The sequence below is a fragment of the Atractosteus spatula genome, chromosome 8 (assembly GCF_055471065.1).
Source record: "Atractosteus spatula isolate fAtrSpa1 chromosome 8, fAtrSpa1.hap1, whole genome shotgun sequence".
Classification (NCBI taxonomy): domain Eukaryota; kingdom Metazoa; phylum Chordata; class Actinopteri; order Semionotiformes; family Lepisosteidae; genus Atractosteus; species Atractosteus spatula.
The window spans coordinates 6,779,922-6,800,086 of NC_142713.1; the positions used below are offsets into that span (position 1 = coordinate 6,779,922).

A 20,165-nucleotide genomic window follows, 5' to 3' on the forward strand; every position below is an offset into this window, starting at 1 on the left:
GGCTGCATCCTGTCGCAATTCATGGGAACTCGAATGCGAGTTTGCAGCAACATGGCGACTTACACAAAGTTCACAATTTCGTGCTTAATTCCAAATTTGTACATTTTTTCTATAACGTCGATGAATTTTTGTTACAGATATTTAATAACCGGTCTGAGAAATTGTGTCTGCAGTTCCTCATTTAGTGAGATGAGACTGCAGCCGCATATCGATATCGCCTCTTATGACATTCATGCATCTCTCTGAGAGCATGTTTGAAGGGAACTTTCCCTTGCCCTAATGAATTAATTAATGAATTAATGAGTTAGGAGCTTGTCTCTAATCTTTTTGACATTCCAAAGCCCATGTAACATGGAGACAAGCTGAGACAAGTTGAGAGCCACGCTGAAGTCTCAAAACATTTAAACGACACCAGCTCTCGAACAGTTCAGCTTGACAGGATAATTGAAGATGATACAAGGGGACAAGTGAAAACTGAGTCATTAAAATCTGTGCAACCTCTCTCAGGCAACCTGTAGAAACAGCCTGAAGGTCAAATGGCCTAAAATAATAATCATTGATTAGATCTCCTGTTCATGCTTTGCTGTAGCCAGTTCTGATTGTTCACACTTTCTGGAGCCCAAATTTGAATTTTACATGTTATATTAGTGTGAAAATGTAGGGATATCTATTAACACCACGGACATAAATGCAAAATATTATACGAGATAATATTGCAATTGAGATTTTTTTTCCTTGGTGCTAATAAACTTCCGTAAAAAAATGTTCATTTCAAATCACAAAATATCGCACAAGTTTGGATAGTTTACTTGGGCACACAGCCTTTTTCTTATATATATAGAAAAATAAATCTGGGTGCTTGTGTATGTGGAAGGGGGTGGGGCTTATTTCCTAATTTTTCACACCGTATTGAAGCTGTGTGCATGGTGTAGCTCATATTTAAATAGTTTCACATTTCTGACTTGAGCCTCTAATACTGGTCCTGACTTTTTTTTTGTTCAACTAGCACCTTATCATATCTTTTATTTGAGCTGTATGCTGTGTTGCATAGATATTTATATTATTTTACATGAAGTTAAAATAATCACATAGCTGCATGATATGAATTATATTAGACTAAGAGCCCTGCTTCACATACGGCTTTCACATCGGTTGCTCAAGTTCCGCTTGTGATGCCTGCAGGGTGACTCATAGAAAGTAAGGACGTTGGTTAGTTCTGTGATGTGTGGACAGAGTAATTGATGTGGGCTGAGTGGAAGGTCACCGAAGTGAGGTCAGGTAAATACCAGCCCAAGGGGAGTCCTATCCTCCTAGCTTCGTTAGCTCAGCCAACCCACTTACTGTACAAGCTAAGTGGGAGGGCAGTAGATGTATTAAGAGTCCTGTTTCACCATTGAGACTCTAATATTGTTTTTTTATGTTTCAATTTTTTATATTGATGGATTGCATCAACCTGAAGATCATATCTGGTGTTCATTTTTATAAAAGTGAGGGATATTTTGAATGCAGTGCCTTATTGCAGATTTGATCTGTCACTAATGCCAGCAGCAACTCTGATCATGGTTCTCAATGCAGAGCTAGTTTGCCAAATGTGCTTGTTAGGAAGTCATATTATCAATAACAAATTCCCCATGCTGCTGCCAACAGTGAGCTCTTTTGAAGCCAGCAGCCGTATCACCCTGCAACTCCTAGCTGGCAGCCCCACTGAAGCTCAGCAGGTGTGAGCCTGGTCAGTACCTGGATGGGAGACCTCCTGGGAAAACTAAGGTTGCTGCTGGAAGAGGTGTTAGTGGGGCCAGCAGGGGGCGCTCACTCTGTGGTCTGTGTGGGTCCTAATGCCCCAGAATAGTGACGGGGACACTATACTGTAAAAAGCCGTCATCCTTCAGATGAGACGTGAAACTGAGGTCCTGACTCTCTGTGGTCATTAAAAATCCCAGGGCATTTCTTGAAAAGAGTAGGGGTGTAACCCCAGGGTCCTGGCCAAATTTCCCATTGGCCCTTGCCAATCAGGGCCTCCTAATAATCCCCATCTGTGAATTGGCTTCATTACTCTGCTCTCCTTCCCACTGAGAGCTGATATGTGGGGAGAGTACTGGCGGACTATGGCTGCTGTCGCATCATCCAGGTGGGGCTGCACACTGGTGGTGGTGGAAGGGAGTCCCCATTACCTGTAAAGCTCTTTGAATGGAGTGTCTAGAAAAGTGCTATATAAGTGTAAGCAATTATTATTATTATTAACATCATGAATCTATACATGAGTCATCTATGGTAATATTAACTGTGTGGGAAAAAATAAAACTAATCGATCCAATGATACCTGTCCGGCACAGCATGGTGGCGCAGTGGTTAGTATTGCTGCCTCGCAGCGCTGGGGCCCCTGGGTTCAATTCCTGAGGTGCTGTCTGTGTGGAGTTTGAATGTTCTCCTTCCTTGTGTGTTCATGGGGGTTTCCCCCCAGAGTCCGAAGTCCAAATACTGGCACATGAATTGGCTTCTGGGGAAACTGACCCTGGTGTGAATGTGTGTATGTCTGTGTCTGTGTGTGGACTGGTGTCCCGTCCAGGGTCTAACCATTCCCTCATGACACTGAATTGAAAGTATTGGTTAGAAAACGGATAGATTGGATATTTGTCTGTTACATCTGACTAAAATAAATGACAATATCTGAAGTACTTAGTGTGATGAGAACTGAGACCTGTCAAATTACTTATTGAACTCTGGTAGCTGTAGTTAGAGAGAGGTACAGCAGTCACAGCTGGGCTTGGCTTTAGTGTACTGTAGCTTAGTAAGAGCATGGCAGACGTTGCTTCAGTAGAAGAATGCAGTTTTCAGCTCCTTGCAGGGCAAACATAGGTACTGGAGATACCTCAGGTTTCTTTAGGCGCAGTCGAAGGAGGATAGTTTTGGGTGCACGGAAAGAAAAAAAAAATCTCCCCGTTTGTTCCTGTTGTGGTTCGCGTCGCTGAAAGTTTCTTCCGCGGCTTTTTCCCTCCTAGCTTGGAAATGCTCGACAAGGTGGAGCCGCCGTCGATCCCGGAGGGCTATGCGATGTCCGTGGCCTTCACCTGCCTGCTGGACTTGGTGCGAGGCATCACCTCCATGATCGAGAGGGAGCTGGGAAAGGAGGAGGCGGAGGCCGGGCGCGGGGGCGCGGAGGCAGCGGCCCCCCAGAAACAGCCTCCGGAGCAGCAGGCGCAGCCTGGCGAGCAGGAGTCTGGTGCGTGGTTTTCACCGTTTTGTTTCTTTGAAGCCATTCGCTTCAGATGTGTTTGAAGTGTGTACTGCACGATCTATACTTATTCGCTTGTACATTACATTAGTCAGTATGGTGACTAGTGAGCGGGAAGGGCTAATTCGTGGGAACTTGAATGCGAGTTGCGTCAACATGGCGACTTACACAAAGTTCACAGTTCCGTGTTTAATTTGAAATTTGTGACATTTTTCTATAATGTCAATTAATTAATTTTGTTACAGAGAAAATAACCGGACTGAGAAATTGAGACTGCAGTTCCCCTTTAAGTCAGATGAAACTCCATATCGATACCACCTCCTGTGACGTTGATGCATCTCTTTGAGAACATGTTTGGCAGGAACTTTCCCTCGCCCTAATGAATTAATGAATTAGGAGCTTGTCTCTAATCTTTTTGACGTTCCAAAGCCCAAGTAAAACGGAGACAAGCTGACACAAGTCGAGAGCCACACTGAAGTCTCACAATGACACTAGGTTCAGGTTCGAAGCCGTTTGCTCTTTTGAGCGGTGACTTCACGGCTCTTCTTCCCTCAGTGCTGTGCAGGGTGACGAAAAAGGCCATTTTCCAGAGAACACAAGAGGACACACGCAAGGTGTCTCTGGCGTGGCGATCTGAATCCGGGCAGATCTGCAGGAAGTTTTATAGTTTGAGTACAGCTCCGGTCACCATCTATTGTTAACATGAATGGATCTTTAGAAGCAATCGTGACAGAGTAGCTATTCCTGACTATGTTTAGTTATTTCAGTTATTTCTTTTACAGCTTTCAGTTATTTGTTAAATTGCTTAAAATCCATTTAAGTCGGGTTTCTACGGCTAATTTAGTTCTCCCTGCGATAAGCTGTTTGTTTTTTTAGCCTCAACATTGAGTGTAAGTGCTACAGCAGTGTTATAAAAGATATTTCTATTACATAGATTTAGTTTACATGCAGCTAAATATTTATTAATATCAGCAAGCCTTCCAGGAAGTACGCATTCTGGAGCAGATTAGAGAAAAGTTCAGTTCGTTTTGTTCGTCATATGCACAAGTTCAAGGAAATGCTTATGTGCAATGAAATGCTTAGAAAACTCATGAATTTCTTTATGCTGAGGCAGCAATGTATTTGCAACTGCAGGGGAGTGTTTTACTGTCCCATTTTGTGGCTTGTGATTGTTATTCCAAATTGATCCCTAAAAAAAGATGTAAGGTACAAGTGCTTTGAGTATATTTTTACTCAAGGAAAGTGCTGTATGTGTATCTGTTTTGAAGTGATTGTCCGTTAAGGGAAAATATAAGTTTTTGTGACCTGCCTGATTTGAAAACAAGACCACCCAGAGGACACTGACCCATCATCCTCAGTTGTGTTCAACACACATTTTATTCTTTCACTTATTTAACTTGTCTTTCTCCATATCCAGAAAGAGATTAGCTGAGCACAAAATAGTTCTATACACTTCTTACAAATGACAATTTGCAATGATTTATGGGGAATGTCCCAAAACCCAGATGGCCTTGAATTATTTATACTAGGATCAACTTTAAGATCAACACAACACAGTAATTGTGTCTGGAAAAGAAGTATGTACTTGGGAAATCGTGAAAACAAGAATCCTTACAGTATGTCCACCTGAATGCTACATGACTCACTTTGGTGCCCTCTAATGGTTTGTTTCTGTGTTGCATGAGAAAAATGTCAAAAGGGTTTTTTTTTACGTACAAGCACGCACACTCAACTTAAAAAAATAGTCAAAATTTGCTAAATTAATTGGGACTTACTGGTAGTTCATCCATCCATTTTCTAACTGCTTCTACTCAATTCAGGGACGCGGGTGAGGCAGAGCCTATCCTGGCAGGCAACAGGCACAAGGCAAGATATACCGTGGATGGGATGCCAGTCCATTGCAGGGCCAACACACAGACACAGTGTAGCAGACAAATATCCATCTGTCTGTTTTCTAACTGCTTCTTCCAATTCAGGGTTGCAGGAGAGCCGTAGCCTATCCCAACATGCAATGGGTGCGAGATAGGGTACACTCTGGACAGGATGCTAGTCCATCACAGGGCAGACAGACACAAACGCACACTCAAACCAGGGACAATGTTCCTGGAAGTCAGTTAACCTACAAGCATGTCTGTGGACTGTGAGAGGAAACTGGAGCACCCGGAGGAAACTCCCACAAATATGGGGAGAGCATACAAACTCCACACAGATAGCACCCTACATCTGGACTTGAAGCCAGGGCTGCAGCTCTGCTAGGCAGCAATGCAAACCACTGTGCCACCAATGCCGCCCTTACTGGTAGTTTTTCCATGTAGTAAAATGCAGAAAAAAAGTCATTACATTAAGTTGACATTTATAAACCAGAGGGCGTAAGTGGAAACTACAGTACAGGGAAGTGTATGTAAAACCAAAAGGCACTTCTTTACCCTGAGAGTTTGGGAAGTATGGAACAAGCTACCCCGCGATGATATTGAAACAAATGCCCTGGTTTCTTTCAAGATTTGATAGTTAACTACTAACGACTGAACGGGCTCGATGGGCCGACTGACCTCCTCTGGTTTGTAACTCTTCTTGCTCTGTGTTTTCGAGAAATGAAAGTGGGGCCCGACCCTGTCCCTGTGTTGCAGGGACCCAGGTGGTCTGGGAAGAGATGGTGAGCGCCTGCTGGTGTGGACTACTCGCCGCCCTCTCCCTCCTGCTGGACGCCAGGTATCTCTCGTGGGAGCTGCAGCGGGTTTTCCGCCGAGCTTTGTGTCTGTGCCTGTGTGTGTGTGTGTGTGTGTGTGTGTGTGAGAGAGTGTAAGCAGCTGCCCATACGGCACATGGGTACCAACAGTCTTTGTCTTGTCTTTTTTATCACTATGTACAACATCTTTTGGTTTGGAAAGACACTTTATAAATGAAAGTTATGATTATATACAGGATAATATATAATATACTGTAGTAGTTCAGGTGGGGAGCTGCGTCAGCATGCGTAGGCTGCAAAGGGACAAGTAATAGGTTTATTCCATGCTGAAAAAAACACCTGAAGAAGGCTCCATGGCTGAAACGTTGTGTTTTCTTTCTTCTTTTTTTCAGCATGGAATAAACCTATTACTTGTTCCTTATAATATACTGTATATTATATAATGAAAATCAGTATTTAATTTAGATAATAATTCATGCAGTATAATATACACCTTCCCCCAGGTTCAGCAGTCCTCCCTCATTTGTCTGAGCTGTCTCTGCTTTTTAAATTTAAACATTTCAAAAACCCTGTAATTAGAATAATTACACGCCAAATACATACACTTGAAATATACAGTACAGTAAATCAACTAGAGAATAAATACAAGTATCTTTTTAATACTGATATACTGATATTTAAAAACTTATGAAGACTGTACACTTCTTTACCCTGTAGTATTTAGTAATTAAACACAAAATAAAATACAGTGTAAGGAATACAAATAATAGAATCGCGTGGGTGCGTCTTTGACATGATAGCACTACAGATTACTCGCAGTTTTCAGTGAGGAGATATACAGATGTGACTACAAAACAGAGTCGTGGTGGAGTGTGTGATGATTATTCCTCGGTGTTCATCTTGCTGCACTACATGCTTTTCAGACACGTAACTTAGTCTTTCTACCTGGAAAAGTTTACTGTGGGACCTACAGGAGCTTTTTACATATCGTCACATCTTGGGGTAACCAGTGGAGAGGAAGTATGTGTGTGAGCAGTAATTCTGTCCATACATTTGAACAAATTTGAACCAAAACTGTGTTCAACACATTCATTTCTAGTGACCATAATGGGACACATTCACTATAATATGTACATTTCAGAGTGTAAAACTGTATCTTGTTTCCTATCCCCCTGAGGCAGTAGCTGCATGAAATCTCCACTCCATTGAGCTCACCAAACTTTCTGTGATTATTTGAGAAGCTTGCCTGCTTCCACTTTGATTTCTGGCTTATTCTTGGGATGTTCTGAATTTTTCTTTCATGTGTAAAATGCATGCTCGACAGAATTTAGATCTGGAGATGGCTTTGGCCAACCCAAGACTTGCTGCTCGTTTCTCCTGGCGAGCTTCTTGGTAGTTTTAGCCGAATGGTTTGGGTCATTATGACGCTGCGGGGTGAAGCTCCACTCAAAATGGATTGGAAGTATTTGCCTCAGTTCAGTTTATTTGTCATCTGCACAAGTGCAAGCAAATGCTTATTTGCATGTACGCTCCAAGACAAAGACATTTAAGGAATCGCCAAAAACAGAACAAGAGCAGCAGCAACAACAACAAGTTAACTAACATACAGCTTCAAAAAAAGTCAAACGAGCAGTGTGAGGCAGTGGTAGGGTTCAGTAATCGGACAGCTTGTGGGAAGAAACTGTCTCTGAATCTGGAAGTTCGTGCCTTTAAGCTCCTATAACGCTTAGCGGAGGGAAGGGGGGAGAAAAGTGAGAACTTTTCTCTACAAAACATGAGAACACTACCTGACGTGTTTCGGTAAACGTCAGAATTAATTCTGCTGCGGTGACGTCATCGATAAAGATGAGCAGAACAGCTCCAGAGGTGCCCATGCCCGTTGGTACCCATCGGCGAATTATTGATTGGAGCCTAAGCGCTCAAACTCATCAAAGGTCCTCAGCTTTGCTCCACGAACCTGCCCGTCTTTAATTTCCCGTCTGTGGGGGTGTCCTTCTCTCTTCTAACGACTCTTCCCTGCGGCCCCAGCACCGACGAAACGGCGACGGAGAATATCCTGAAGGCGGAGATGATGATGGCGGTGCTGTGCGGGAAGTTGGGCCTGGTCACCCCGAGAGACGCCTTCATCACCGCCATCTGCAAAGCTTCCCTGCCGCCGCATTACGCCCTCACCATCCTCAGCAGCTCGGCCTCCAACCTCTCCAACAAGTGTAAGCACCCCTTAACCCCCCCCCCCCCCGGTCTGCTCCCTTACCTTGCTGGTGTCCGGGGCTGGAGACACAGTCCGAGAGTCACTTCACAGTGCCGTCTGCATGATGCATGAGTGAGCGAGGGAGGGGCCATACAGGCCGAGATAAGTAAGTCTTTAAGTTTCAAACACGGTTTTACAAATCAAGACAGGAGCTATGTTGTCTCAAAGGCTGACTGCACGATACTCAAGGTGAAGAAAGTGGGCACAGTGGGCTTGATTCTCCAGCAGTCGTGAAACGCCTGTTTATTCCGACTTAGAAGACGTTTCTTGCCACACACTCTTAACGCTGCGCTTTTCTGTCTCAATGTGAGTCCCCTAATAATGCTGAATTGCGTGCACAGGGATAAAGCTTAAAATACAGTGTTCTCAGTGTGTTTCCCTCCTAGTGAAATTCTGTCAACGTTTATGAAATGATTTGTTTATTCGAGAGGCTTTTGTGCCAAACTCGCTCGAGATCTTTTTCGGACTTCTTTAAGAGTTAGCTCCCACCCACCCCCCTGACCAGGCAGAATGCCTGGACTTCCATCGCTTTGCCATTTTAACGGAGGAATTCCGAAAACCTTTTGTGAAGACAGAAGTTGGACAAGGATATGTGGCAGGCTGTGGTAGCAAAACATGAGGTGCTTGATCTTGAGAAAAGGCTTGCAAGGGATTTTTGAGGTTCAGATCTGATGAAAATGCTTCATACAGTCTGTACGTGGAAGGAACTGAGCAGTTACTGTGCAGAAGTATGTTATCAGGTTCCATTAAACATTTTACATGCACGCCAACAGCAGCTATTTAGTCTAACGCCAGTATTTCTCTCTCATGTTTAGTAGTAAAAAAATGTTATTTCATGTGTTTCTTTGGGTGCCTAAAGTTATAGGAACGCACACTGTTCCTAATGACAACCGTATATGAATGAGGACTATATATGAAACACTGTGTGCATGCTAGTGCCTGTATTCGCAATAGCTTCCTCTTTAAAGAGAATTAAAAGCAATAAACAAGTGTTATTCTTTTTCATTGACACACAGTGACCGACTACATCTGTGGGAAGGCTGTGACTTCAGCATCTCACAATGGTAACTGATCGTCTGTTTGCCTATTGAATGTCAACCCAAGTGGAAGAATCATGTTGCCTCAGACGGTTGCTTTGTTTCCCCCCCCACAAGTGTCGAACTTTTCAGTTGTCCCCGTGAAAAAGCTATAACTTGCAAGGCATGAACACACTCCATCCTCGCTCCCAACAGCTGCCCTTTTAGCGCTCGTTGTGAAAAGCAGTGCGTTGAGCCCTTTGCCTGAATGATCTTTGCTTTGCAAGTTGCTGGGCGGCTGCTGTGCCCGTTAGCAGTTGACGGTGGTGCTTGTGGAACAGGTGTGAGACATTTTATGTTTCCACCCCCAAATTATCATAAGACAGGGGTTTCTGACGGTCTTTCAGTTCTCTCTCGCAGGCCAAAGACATTTGTTTTTAACAAAATAAACTTTATTGCCCAATGTATCGCAATCTTACAATGAGTACACACTCTCCCAACTTATAAAAGTTCTTTAAATGATGATGGTCCTTTTTCAATCCATTTACTGTTCAAGTGGTTGGTATGGCTGGATTTGCACCATAAAAGAGACCCTCCAAACCCTACCACTTGCAGTAGTCATTGTCTATTTTCCCTGTCCTGGCTCTGAAACTGCGGTTGTCCAGGCCAGAGACGTAACTGGACGGTTAATAGGCTTCTGTGAACCCTGTCCCTGGTGTGAGCGTGTGCATGTTTGTGTCTGTGTGTGCCCTGTGATGTGCTGGCGTCCCATCCAGGGTGTATCCTGCCCCTGTGCCCATTGCTTGCCAGGTTAGGCTCCGACCTCTCTTTTGGCCCTGGTACTGGATTAGCGGAATAGAAAACGGATGGATAAATGATCGTTAGGGCTTGATTGTTCTTTATGAAAAGTGAACTCTAGCTAGCTAGATCTGCGCCATTTTAAATGTAAAAAGCGATAATCTAACTTCAGTCATATTTGTTTTTTTCTTCCAAATATTCTAACCAGCAGTTGTTGTTTTTTTTTTTTAATGAGTTGGGAAGAAATTAAAATCAGTTTCAGATTTAAAAGCCTCTGTGAATTTGCGCACTAAGGGAACACCATTTACAGGAAGCACAGCACAATCTGGCTGTTACTCAGTTCAGCAGCTATCTTTCTGTAGTTTTTAAATCAAGATTTTTGTGATGTTTTATCATTGCTATCACCATATTCTGATGAATAGTATTTAATTTTGTTTGGTGAACTATTTCATAAGGTACGTTACTGGAAAGATACATCTTAGTGCTAAATATCTTTAAGGCAGCATTCTCAAAGGCATTTTGTTCATCTTGACAAATGTTAATAAAACACTTATTGAGTTACGTTATGCTATGCTTGATGCTGTTTTGTTTTAATGTAAACTGTTTAATTGGGTATGCAATCTGGGTGTGCAATTCTTTTCTTCTTAGGTTTAAAGATTTAGATTTAGTCTAGCTTCATTGAAACTGTAATACACAGGGTCCTCAAACGCTGATTACAAATGTATTACACCAGAAACATAACTGTGCAATAATTGCCATTTGTATTGTGTCATCGTAAAAAATAATTAAGCATTCACAGCTCCAGTCCAGGCATTTTTAGCTCAACAGTTCTCACATCAGTCACAATTCACATCCTTTTTTCCAATGGTTTCCATTTTCACAAGCTGATGCTTCTTAACAAATTCTCATTTTTGAAAAAATGGTGGAAAAAGTAACTGGGATTACTGACTCATTAAAAATACTTATTTGTATACAAACCACTCCTTGACTGGTAATGTCCTATTTTAAGCTGCCTCCCTGTGCTCCAGTCCATATGAATCTGACAGGACGTGAGTTAGTTTTAGGGATCCTTCCCTGAATCCACACGGCTCAGGAATTCACCGAGCTTGGAGTCACTGGGGTTACTAGACGCGAGAATGCAGCAGACTGTTGTCAGACATCAGTAATATCGCCTGTCTGCTCAATGTACACCTTTGTGTTGAAGTTGGAGGCGATACAAGACTCCCAAATGTTATTTAAGGGGAAAAAAAAGGAAAGCACTTCCATTCATAGCTAATCTTAACATTCAGCGCTTGGGTATTTATTAGTTTTAACAGTGTTTTGCCCATTTTCAAAGTTTTTTTGGGGGGGAACTCCTTTGCTTCGCTGCTGAACTAGTTGTGCGGTAGAGCAGTTCTGGTAGACTGAGTGTTTCCAGTGTTTTAGCTGCCTGCTTCTTCTAGAGGACCTGGACAGCACTGTTAAAGCTGTTGTCTTGTGTTGCAGCGTATTCCATCCAGGGGCACAGTGTCCAGATCATCAGTCCCTCCAGTGAGTCTCATCAGCAGGTGGTGGCGGTGGGACAGCCTCTCACTGTCCAGCCTCAAGGCACAGTCGTGGTAAGGCTGCCTCACACTTAAAATCGTTACACATACAGTATATAGCACTTTTCTGGACACTCGACTCAAAGCGCTTTACAGGTAATGGGGACTCCCCTCCATCACCACTTTTTTACAGTATAGTGTCCCCATCACTAAACGGGTATTAGGACCCACTCAGACCACAGGGTGAGCGCCCCTTACTGGCCCCACTAACACGTCTTCCAGCAGCAACATTAACTTTCCCCGGAGGTCTCCCATTTCCTATTTCTTGAAAGAACCAGGGAATGGCCTTCAACATCACTACTGGGCAGCGTGTTCCATACTCCCACAATTCTTTGAGTAAAGAAGTGCTTCTTTTTCTCAGTTTTAAATGCACTTTCATCTAGTTTCCACTTGAATCCTCTGATTTGTGTTTCCCTGTTGATTCTGCGGATATCTGCTGGGTTGATTTTGTCAATGTCATTGAAGATTTTGAATACTAATAACGTCCCCTCATACTATTCTCTGTTCAAGACAACAAAGGTTCAGTTCTTTTAGCCTGTCGGTGTAAGACATTCCCTTAAGCCTTGGAGTGTATCTGTTTGCTCCTCTCTGAACAGATTCCAGAGCAGCAATATCTTTGTTTTATATGCAACAACCAAAATCGGGCACAATATTCCAAATAAAGCCTTACTTAGGGATTCGAGTTCAACTCTTTTAATGATATATCCGCACAATGTTTGCCTTTTTATTTCTTCTTCACATTGTTTAGAAGATGCAAATGGAATTGTCAGCATTAAACACCTAAAGCTTTTACATAAGTAGCCTCTTGCTCATTGTTTCCCAGTTTGTATTTGTACAGTATTTGTAGTTTGTTTTCACTCAAAGAATGGTAGCAGCCTGATTTTTATTAAACAATACTCTGTGAAGTATCCAGCATTAAGTTGGACTTATTTCTAGATCCCATTGAGCTTGAAGCCAGTAGAAATTTGAATAGACTTACGCCATGGGTGGTTATACTGGAAAAATAACAAAAGAGTGAGACTCCACTACTGCTACCTCCTCTGTCAACATCGGACCAACCAAACATACCGTATACGAGGAATTTAGAATGAGATTTTTAATATGTCGGCTTGCATATGTCCAATAAGTCAGTGCAGGTTAAAAATTGAAATGGAGGATAAATTAAAGTGCAGTATAATTGCAATTTGCGAAAGGTTGTTGGATTCTTGATATGGAGATTCTAACATTCGTAAAAGAAGATGCTTCACTCACAGCCATGAAAGGTTCGAAGTGTACAAGAATGAAAGAAAAACAAAATTCATTTCTGCTATTTGGCACTGGGATTCTGCAGTTCTCGGGTGGGAAAATTGCCATCTAGTTGAGCCATGATTCCTGACTTGAGTCTCTTCTCTTTAGCTTACTGCTAAAAACATCCAGTGTATGAGGACCCTGCTGAATCTAGCGCACTGTCACGGCTCTGTTCTCGGGACGTCCTGGCAGCTGGTGCTGGCCACTCTGCAGGTAATTTGTAATCAGTGGTCCGGTTAAGAGAGGTTAATTGGAATTGAAATGGTATTCTTCTGCATAGATGTCTTGCAACAGGTAAGCAGGGCTTGCCAGCTTATCAAAGTGTACGAGTACACTTTTGAAACACCACCGGGCTTGGCCAGTTTGGAAATAAAGAGGGGAGAGGCAATAAAAAAACACAGCCCAAGTGGTTTGGATTTAACTATGGTTTGTGTCAGTCTGTCATCTTTTTTTTTTTAATTCTACATTTTCTTGAAACTGTAAAATGAGCGGCTTTTTTTAACCAGAGCAATTTAACAAGGGTGGAATCCTAGACTGTGTTTTTTTTGAGGGGTGGGGTCAAATTCTTCTTTGGTTTATTTGTGTTTTTGTTGGCAACGTTTGGCATCACTTTTGCTTTGGTTCCAGCACCTGGTGTGGATTCTGGGCCTGAAACCTGGAAGCGGAGGAGCGCTGAAGCCGGGCCGGGCCGTGGAGGGGCCGAGCACGGTAACCGCCCGCCCACCGACCAGTCATCTTCGTCCTCCTGAGGAGGAGTGTGTCCCCCACAGCCCTTCTGAAAGTTTAAAACTCCTTTTCTGTTCTCTCTAGGTGTTAACCACAGCCGTTATGACTGATTTGCCTGTCATCTCCAACATTCTTTCAAGACTGTTTGAAAGTTCACAGTAAGGATATTTTTTATATGCTTGCGTGCTCTTACAGACTTTAGATTGCTAGTCGAGAGAAAGTGTTCATACTCGTCCATTAGTTTCCACAAGTGCTTTTATGTGCTGGTTACAGCCGATATGGTTCCAGCGTGTAATTATGAAGGATCTGTTACCTATACAGTTGTATGCAAGGGTTTAGGCACCCCTGGTCAGACTGTATGTTTCAGTAAATCTCTGAGTAAAAAGAAGTTGACGCAACCTCTGTGTGGTACAAGCTTAAACATGTCATCTTTCTGCAAATTGTAATGCACAATTAGTATTTATTTACAGTTTTGTGAATAAAGGCACATGCAAATGTTTCGCCACCCTGTTAGTTAGTACTTAGCAAGAGCTTCTTCTAGCTTGGACTTATTCTTTGATCTTCTTGCATGCACTGCGTGTTTTGAGCTCTCCGCACAGATTTTCAGTAATATTCAAGTCTGGAACTTTGAAGGTGTAAAGGTTTTCCTTTTGCTTCCGAGACAAGTCAGTAGACCGAGGTGCGTTCCTAAACTGTCTCGGAGAGTGTCGTTTTATGGTCGTCACACACCAGCACACATGCCAGAGCAGCAGTGTGGCGGCTTCTTGGGCAAAATATTACTTTTAGTGTGTATTTATTCATCGTGCTTAGACATTTGCAGCCTATGACCCAATATTTAACAACAGCACCACATTATATAAAAGGCACACTTGGAATGTCAATATTGTAGTATTTTAGTTCCAGAGAGAGGGCGTCTGACCTTTAATATCTTACCTTCTTGATATGCATTAATTTTCGCCACCATCTTCTGTCTGTGTTTGCAGATACCTTGACGATGTGTCTCTGCATCACTTGATAAACGCTTTGTGTTCCCTGTCCATGGAAGCTATGGATATGGCCTACGGGAATAACAAGGTGAAGTTTGATATAAAATGTTTTTTTTCTGAACTGCCTTTCTGTGTCAGCGAATGGGACTGGCTATACCATAGCGTCTTGTTACCATTAAACCAGTGCAAATTATATTGTATTCTCGATATCGGTAGTGTTCAACTAATTGTATCTTGTATCCTTTTTTTAAAAAATTATCCATTGAGGCATCCTCTTTAGTGAAATCATGCAGTAGATCCTATGATAGTTTTGTTACAAATCGAAATGTCAGACTAATCAAAATACGTCCTGTGTAGTTGTCAGCGTGCAGCAAGCACAAAAGTGTTAAAGTTGTCATTTGGTGTGAATGATGTGTGGAGTTTGTACAATCCTAGTTTTATGACAACAGTGCGTTAGTGAGTTCTGCCAGGCACACGTGGTAGTGAATGATTGAATGTTGCAGTGGATTCCTAGATCCAGTATTAATTTCTCATCTGTTAAAGTGTGTTAGGATGAGTGCTAGTGGTCATCTTGGTCCTGATAGCCCACATTACTACTGCAAGACAGGATCACAAACATTTGTCTTTGATAGCTTTACACCTACTGTCACTGGGACACTAAATTTGTCCATTAATGATATACAGTAAGTGTCCCAGTATGTCTGGCAGATTAGATTTACAATGAGCCTTGCCTTGTATTTTCACAGTACAGATTGTGAGCGCAGCACAGATTTTTTTTTTAAATGAGCTAAATAAAATCCCCACCCAATGTGGAGTCTCAGTCTCTTTGTGTTCGGTCACTCTTGAACACCAGCTTCAAAGATGTCCCTCGCTTTTCTCTAGGAACCCTCTCTGTTTGCTGTGGCTAAGCTGCTAGAAACAGGCTTGGTGAACATGGACCGTATCGAAATTCTCTGGAGACCTTTGACTGGCCATCTCTTGGAGGTAAAATTAGTTCAGGGCCAAAAAAACTGGGACGCATTGCCAAGGCAAAAATAAACTGGACTCTTTAAACTCTCGTGCTAAGGTTAATTTGGAGCATGTTTTATTTAATCAATTTTACTGAAGGAAAACAAATGGAAAATAACATTTAGACATGTAGTTTAGAGTTGAAGCTGGGTGTTAAGTACTGCTTTGTAGTCTTTGCCTGTTATGTTTTACTTGACAATGTTTTTCCTGCTTTTGAATTGATTTGTCGTGTTGTCAGCACTCCTTTTTCTACAGAGCTTTTTTCCTTAGTGAAACCACAATTTTTGGCCATTTACTTGTTGTTTCTCTCTCTTCTGTTTTGCATCCGTGTCTTTAATACAGAAGGTAAGATACAGAACTTCAGCAAAGCTTCACCTAATTCATCTCTTTGTTACCAAACAAGATTTTAACCTGCCTCATTCTCTGCTGTGTAATTTACACAACATTTTGTGAAGGGGAGATAAGGATTCTAATATGGCTTTTGTTTTAATGATACATTTATAACTTGGATCCTTGCAGTTCTCACATTTTCCCCTTCATTTCCTCTCAAACAAATGTTACAGGAGTGCACCCTGGAAAACTATATTTCCAGTTTTATTTGAGTTTATAGATTTAGAAAAGGACTGAACTTCTAAATCACGATTTTATGTTTAAAGATGAGATAATAAAACATGTTGATTGTAATAAAAATAAATGCACCATGCCTCAACCTATGTGCTGTTGAGTACTACTGACATAGCACATTCCCTGTGTAAACCATCTGATGCAGGTTATTTTTGCTGAGAAAAGGCATAATTTCATTTTTTTTCTTTAATCTTTCACTATGCTTTAAATCAGACTTTCAAAACATATGGTCCTTAGATCTGATGGCTGTCATTACTGTGAATAATTTCTGCTTTGCGATGAATTTTTCTTCACAAATGGTTGCACAAAATGATTGCATGTTGTGAGAAATTACCCTGATCTGTTACTGAAGTTGTAAAATGAAGTTAAATCAATTAATAGTGTCTGAATGTCTTGTTTTTGTGTAAAAAAAACTGTTAAAAAGAAACACAAAAGTTCAACAAACCTTTTATTACATTATTAGTCTTGGACGTTACTGATTAGATTTAACGAAAAAACAAAATGCAACACAGCAATTTCTACACCAGTTATAAAATCTGGTCAACTGTCTGACATTTAATAGTAATCCAAGTACATTAGAAAAGCATTATAGTCTAACATTCTCATGAAGGATCACTGACATGCATCAGTCTAACTACTGTACACATCTCTATGGGGATCATATTTTATATATATAGAACATCTACACTACAAATATTCGAGTTCAGTTTTATCAAATTGCCTATTCAGCTTCTCTTTGGTAGAGATAATTCAGGTTTCTTCTATTGAACAGAAGCAGTGGACAGAACTCTTTTAGAACTCTGTTCTAAACGCTTGACGATTTCTTCAAATGGAGCTGTTCGTTAGCAGGAATAGATCTCTATGGTGACACGTTTCCCAGAATGCTGTGTGTGTCGAAAGCCGCTGTTCAGTCACTGACATTATCTTCTGTCCTGTAATGGTACAGTCTACCAAAAAGTCAAAATCTACATTTGAGCGATATTCTCTCTTTCTCCCCCTTTTCTCTTTAAGCAAACGCTCAGTATATATTTAATTTTTCTAACTTTTTCCAGGTTTGTCAGCACCCAAACGCCAGAATGAGAGAATGGGGCGCGGAAGCAGTAACTTCGTTGATAAAAGCTGGATTGGCCTACAGGCATGACCCTCCCCTGTCACAGAACCAGGTGCAGATCCAGGGGGGATAAAGATATCAGATGCACAACAGCACGGGAGTTGAATCTGGACATAGAAATCTTTCTGTTTTAGCAGAATTGTACCAGATATCAGAGTATATCAGTCAATGGCAGACATTTTTTATTCTGTACTTCTTGAGTTCTCTGGATTTGTCTAGGAACATGCCGGCCACCCACAGTGTTAACAGTTAATTCTGTTTGTTATGTGAATACAGCCTTTTTTGTGGTTCCTTTGAAACATTTTCAGTGCAATTTTCCCATTTTGTTTACATGATTTGCTTGCCTAGCAAATTTAGTATTTAAGAAAAAGGTTCAGAACACTTGGCAGAGGGCAGTTCAAGAAATAGCAACAATACAAGAAGCTTTGAAAAGCTCTTTGCTCCACATTTGCTGTAAATATGTGTAAAATTGTTATTTAAATACCTGTGAAATTATAAGGTTCTAGGTGTGGTATGTGTTTGGAAAAGGTTCATTTTTGTCTGAAATGTAGTTTTTGGATTTTGGCGAGGCCTTGTTTATAAACCTAAATAGATACAGTGACATTTGTACCAAAAAGGTGTTATCTCTTTGAAGGACAGAAAGAGTTCTGTTCAACTTTTTTATTTGTGTGTGTGTTTTAGTTAATATATGTCAGATAATTCAGTCAGATAATTTTCCCAGGAAGAATAACCTATCAAAGTCAACCAGGGCACAACATTGGTTGTAAAAAAAAAAGTAAAATGCTGTGAACTATGTCCCTAAATAAAAAATTTTCAGAAGACAGGAATACAAAATGTTTCTTGGGGAAGAAGCTTTAAAAACACCTTTCACTTATAAATCAGTTTATTTTGCTTTAGCAAGAAACGATAGCCAGTAAAACACGTTCCATACAGTACTTGACTTGCTTCTTACACGTTCTCTCTGTCTCGATGCTGCTGTTTCCTCAGAGGCTACTTTTGCTCTTGCTGAACCCCCTGAAGGAGCTGTCGAACATTGCGCACTCCGACATCAGGCAGAAGCAGCTGGAGTGTGTCCTGCAGATCTTACAGAGCCAGGGGGACAGCCTGGGCCCCGGCTGGCCCCTCGTGCTGGGAGTCATCGGAGCAATCCGCAATGATCAGGGGTGAGCAGAGAGGACACCTTTCCCGATAATCCCGAATGGAATTCTGGGCTGGCCCGCGGTCTGTGCAGTGAGATAGTGACAGTGGATCTTTGCAGATCATCGGCAGTTTTCTTAAAATGGAAAATAGTGTATTTCAAAGGCCCTATAGTTAAAACACTTGCTGAACCCTGTACTAAATGTTTGCTTTAAGAATTTAAACGTGTATTTTGCATGTAAAGCCCCAAATGTTTGTTTGTCACACAAGAAGCATGAGCTTTTGATTAGTGTAAAGGTACGTTCTTCTTTTTATTAAAAAAAACCAGCTTGACTAGAAATACATTTCTGTCTCTGATAAACCTTTTGGTAAAGACTGATGTGATTGACAAAGGCTGGCAAATGAGAGAACCATGTTGCTTTTAAAATGATTCCACCATTGATTTAGGATCTCTAATAATTCTCTCTTAATCGAGGGCCTTTTATGTGTTTGGAGGTTGTCTAACTTTAACTACCCTGAATTCTGCCAGTGGAAGACTTGGGATTAATCAGCCAGAGTTCTCTCATGTTTTGGTGGCAACAGCGACCCCTGTGACCTCTCAGGTGCTTGCAGGTGTACAGTGCTGTTGGTGAGAGATGTGTTCACCCCCCAAAAAAACTAGGATTCTCGTGAGAGGGATTTTTCTGTGTGCTATGCATGAGCAAAGAGAGACTTATGCGACAGTTAGGCTGAGCAAGGCCGACCATTGTCTCATACGTGAAAAGGTTCATTCTAAATATAATGATGCTAAAATATGAGATCTCTATCAAACGATTCTGGCAATTCAGACAAGGAGAGATCAAGCAGAGTAACCAAGAGACCTTTTCATAACAGAATAAGCATCTCTTCAAACTTTCACCGAACTGCACAGGGACTTCTTGCCTCAACCCACCAGATTTCTTCTGAATGGAGAGTAAAACTCGACGAGAAGCGACAAGTGGAAACTGTGTGGAAGAGCAATTAAAACCAAGAATGGGAGACAGTTCTTCACACAGTGTGAAACAAGCTGACCCAGCCATATTTTTAAACCGTCTCCCAAGAAATGAGCCTGGGATTAATTAGCTACTATTTACCAATGAGGCTAGATAATCCAAATCGCCTCTTCGCGCTTGTAACCTCTTCTTCTTATAGCTGTTAGCCAAGACCTGAAGACGCACAATTGGCTAATCCAAAGGATTTCAAAAACAAAGAAAAAGAAAAGTTTTTTTTTTTCAGAAAAATGAAATGCATATTCTCCGTCCAGTAAAAATTACCATGCTGCTGTTTGTTTATAGGAGGACCTAAGCTTTCCCGATGTACAGCGGAGGTTGTAAAGATTCTTAAGCTGAAGCTGTGCCTGTTCCCTTCTGATCTTCCAGGGAATCCTTAATTCGAACAGCCTTCCAGTGCCTGCAGCTGGTGGTCACAGATTTCCTGCCAACCACGCCCTGCACCTGCCTTCAGATCGTAGTAGACGTCGCTGGCAGCTTTGGACTGCAGAACCAAGAGCTGAATATCAGCCTGACCTCAATAGGTCTGCTGGTAAGTCTTCATATACTTCTTTACTTACAGTAGGCCTCATCACGCCAAGTGAAGGCTTCTGTACCCATAATGCTTTTTAAAGGGTGCAGTTGTTGGTGCCACGCCTAACCCCCCAACGTAGTTTGTTGTTGTTCACCCGAAGCCTTACCTGAAACCAATC

General features: G+C 41.7%; 1 protein-coding gene across 4 annotated transcripts in view; it reads left to right on the forward strand.

Moving 5' to 3' along the window:
- mon2 (MON2 homolog, regulator of endosome-to-Golgi trafficking) overlaps positions 1-20,165 on the forward strand; it is a 69,626-nt gene that overhangs the window by 31,553 nt on the left and 17,908 nt on the right. For 2 of the 4 annotated variants that reach the window (XM_088923778.1, XM_088923779.1), the window contains exons 12-24: positions 3,000-3,220; positions 5,860-5,941; positions 7,947-8,128; positions 9,186-9,233; positions 11,469-11,581; positions 12,962-13,066; positions 13,481-13,561; positions 13,664-13,737; positions 14,563-14,653; positions 15,448-15,549; positions 17,250-17,360; positions 18,296-18,471; positions 19,843-20,005. In XM_088923778.1, the coding sequence (XP_088779904.1) occupies positions 3,000-3,220; positions 5,860-5,941; positions 7,947-8,128; positions 9,186-9,233; positions 11,469-11,581; positions 12,962-13,066; positions 13,481-13,561; positions 13,664-13,737; positions 14,563-14,653; positions 15,448-15,549; positions 17,250-17,360; positions 18,296-18,471; positions 19,843-20,005 (1,549 nt within the window). The remainder of the gene's footprint in view (positions 1-2,999; positions 3,221-5,859; positions 5,942-7,946; positions 8,129-9,185; positions 9,234-11,468; positions 11,582-12,961; positions 13,067-13,480; positions 13,562-13,663; positions 13,738-14,562; positions 14,654-15,447; positions 15,550-17,249; positions 17,361-18,295; positions 18,472-19,842; positions 20,006-20,165) is intronic. The other 2 variants (XM_088923780.1, XM_088923781.1) reach the window with 1 other exon arrangement.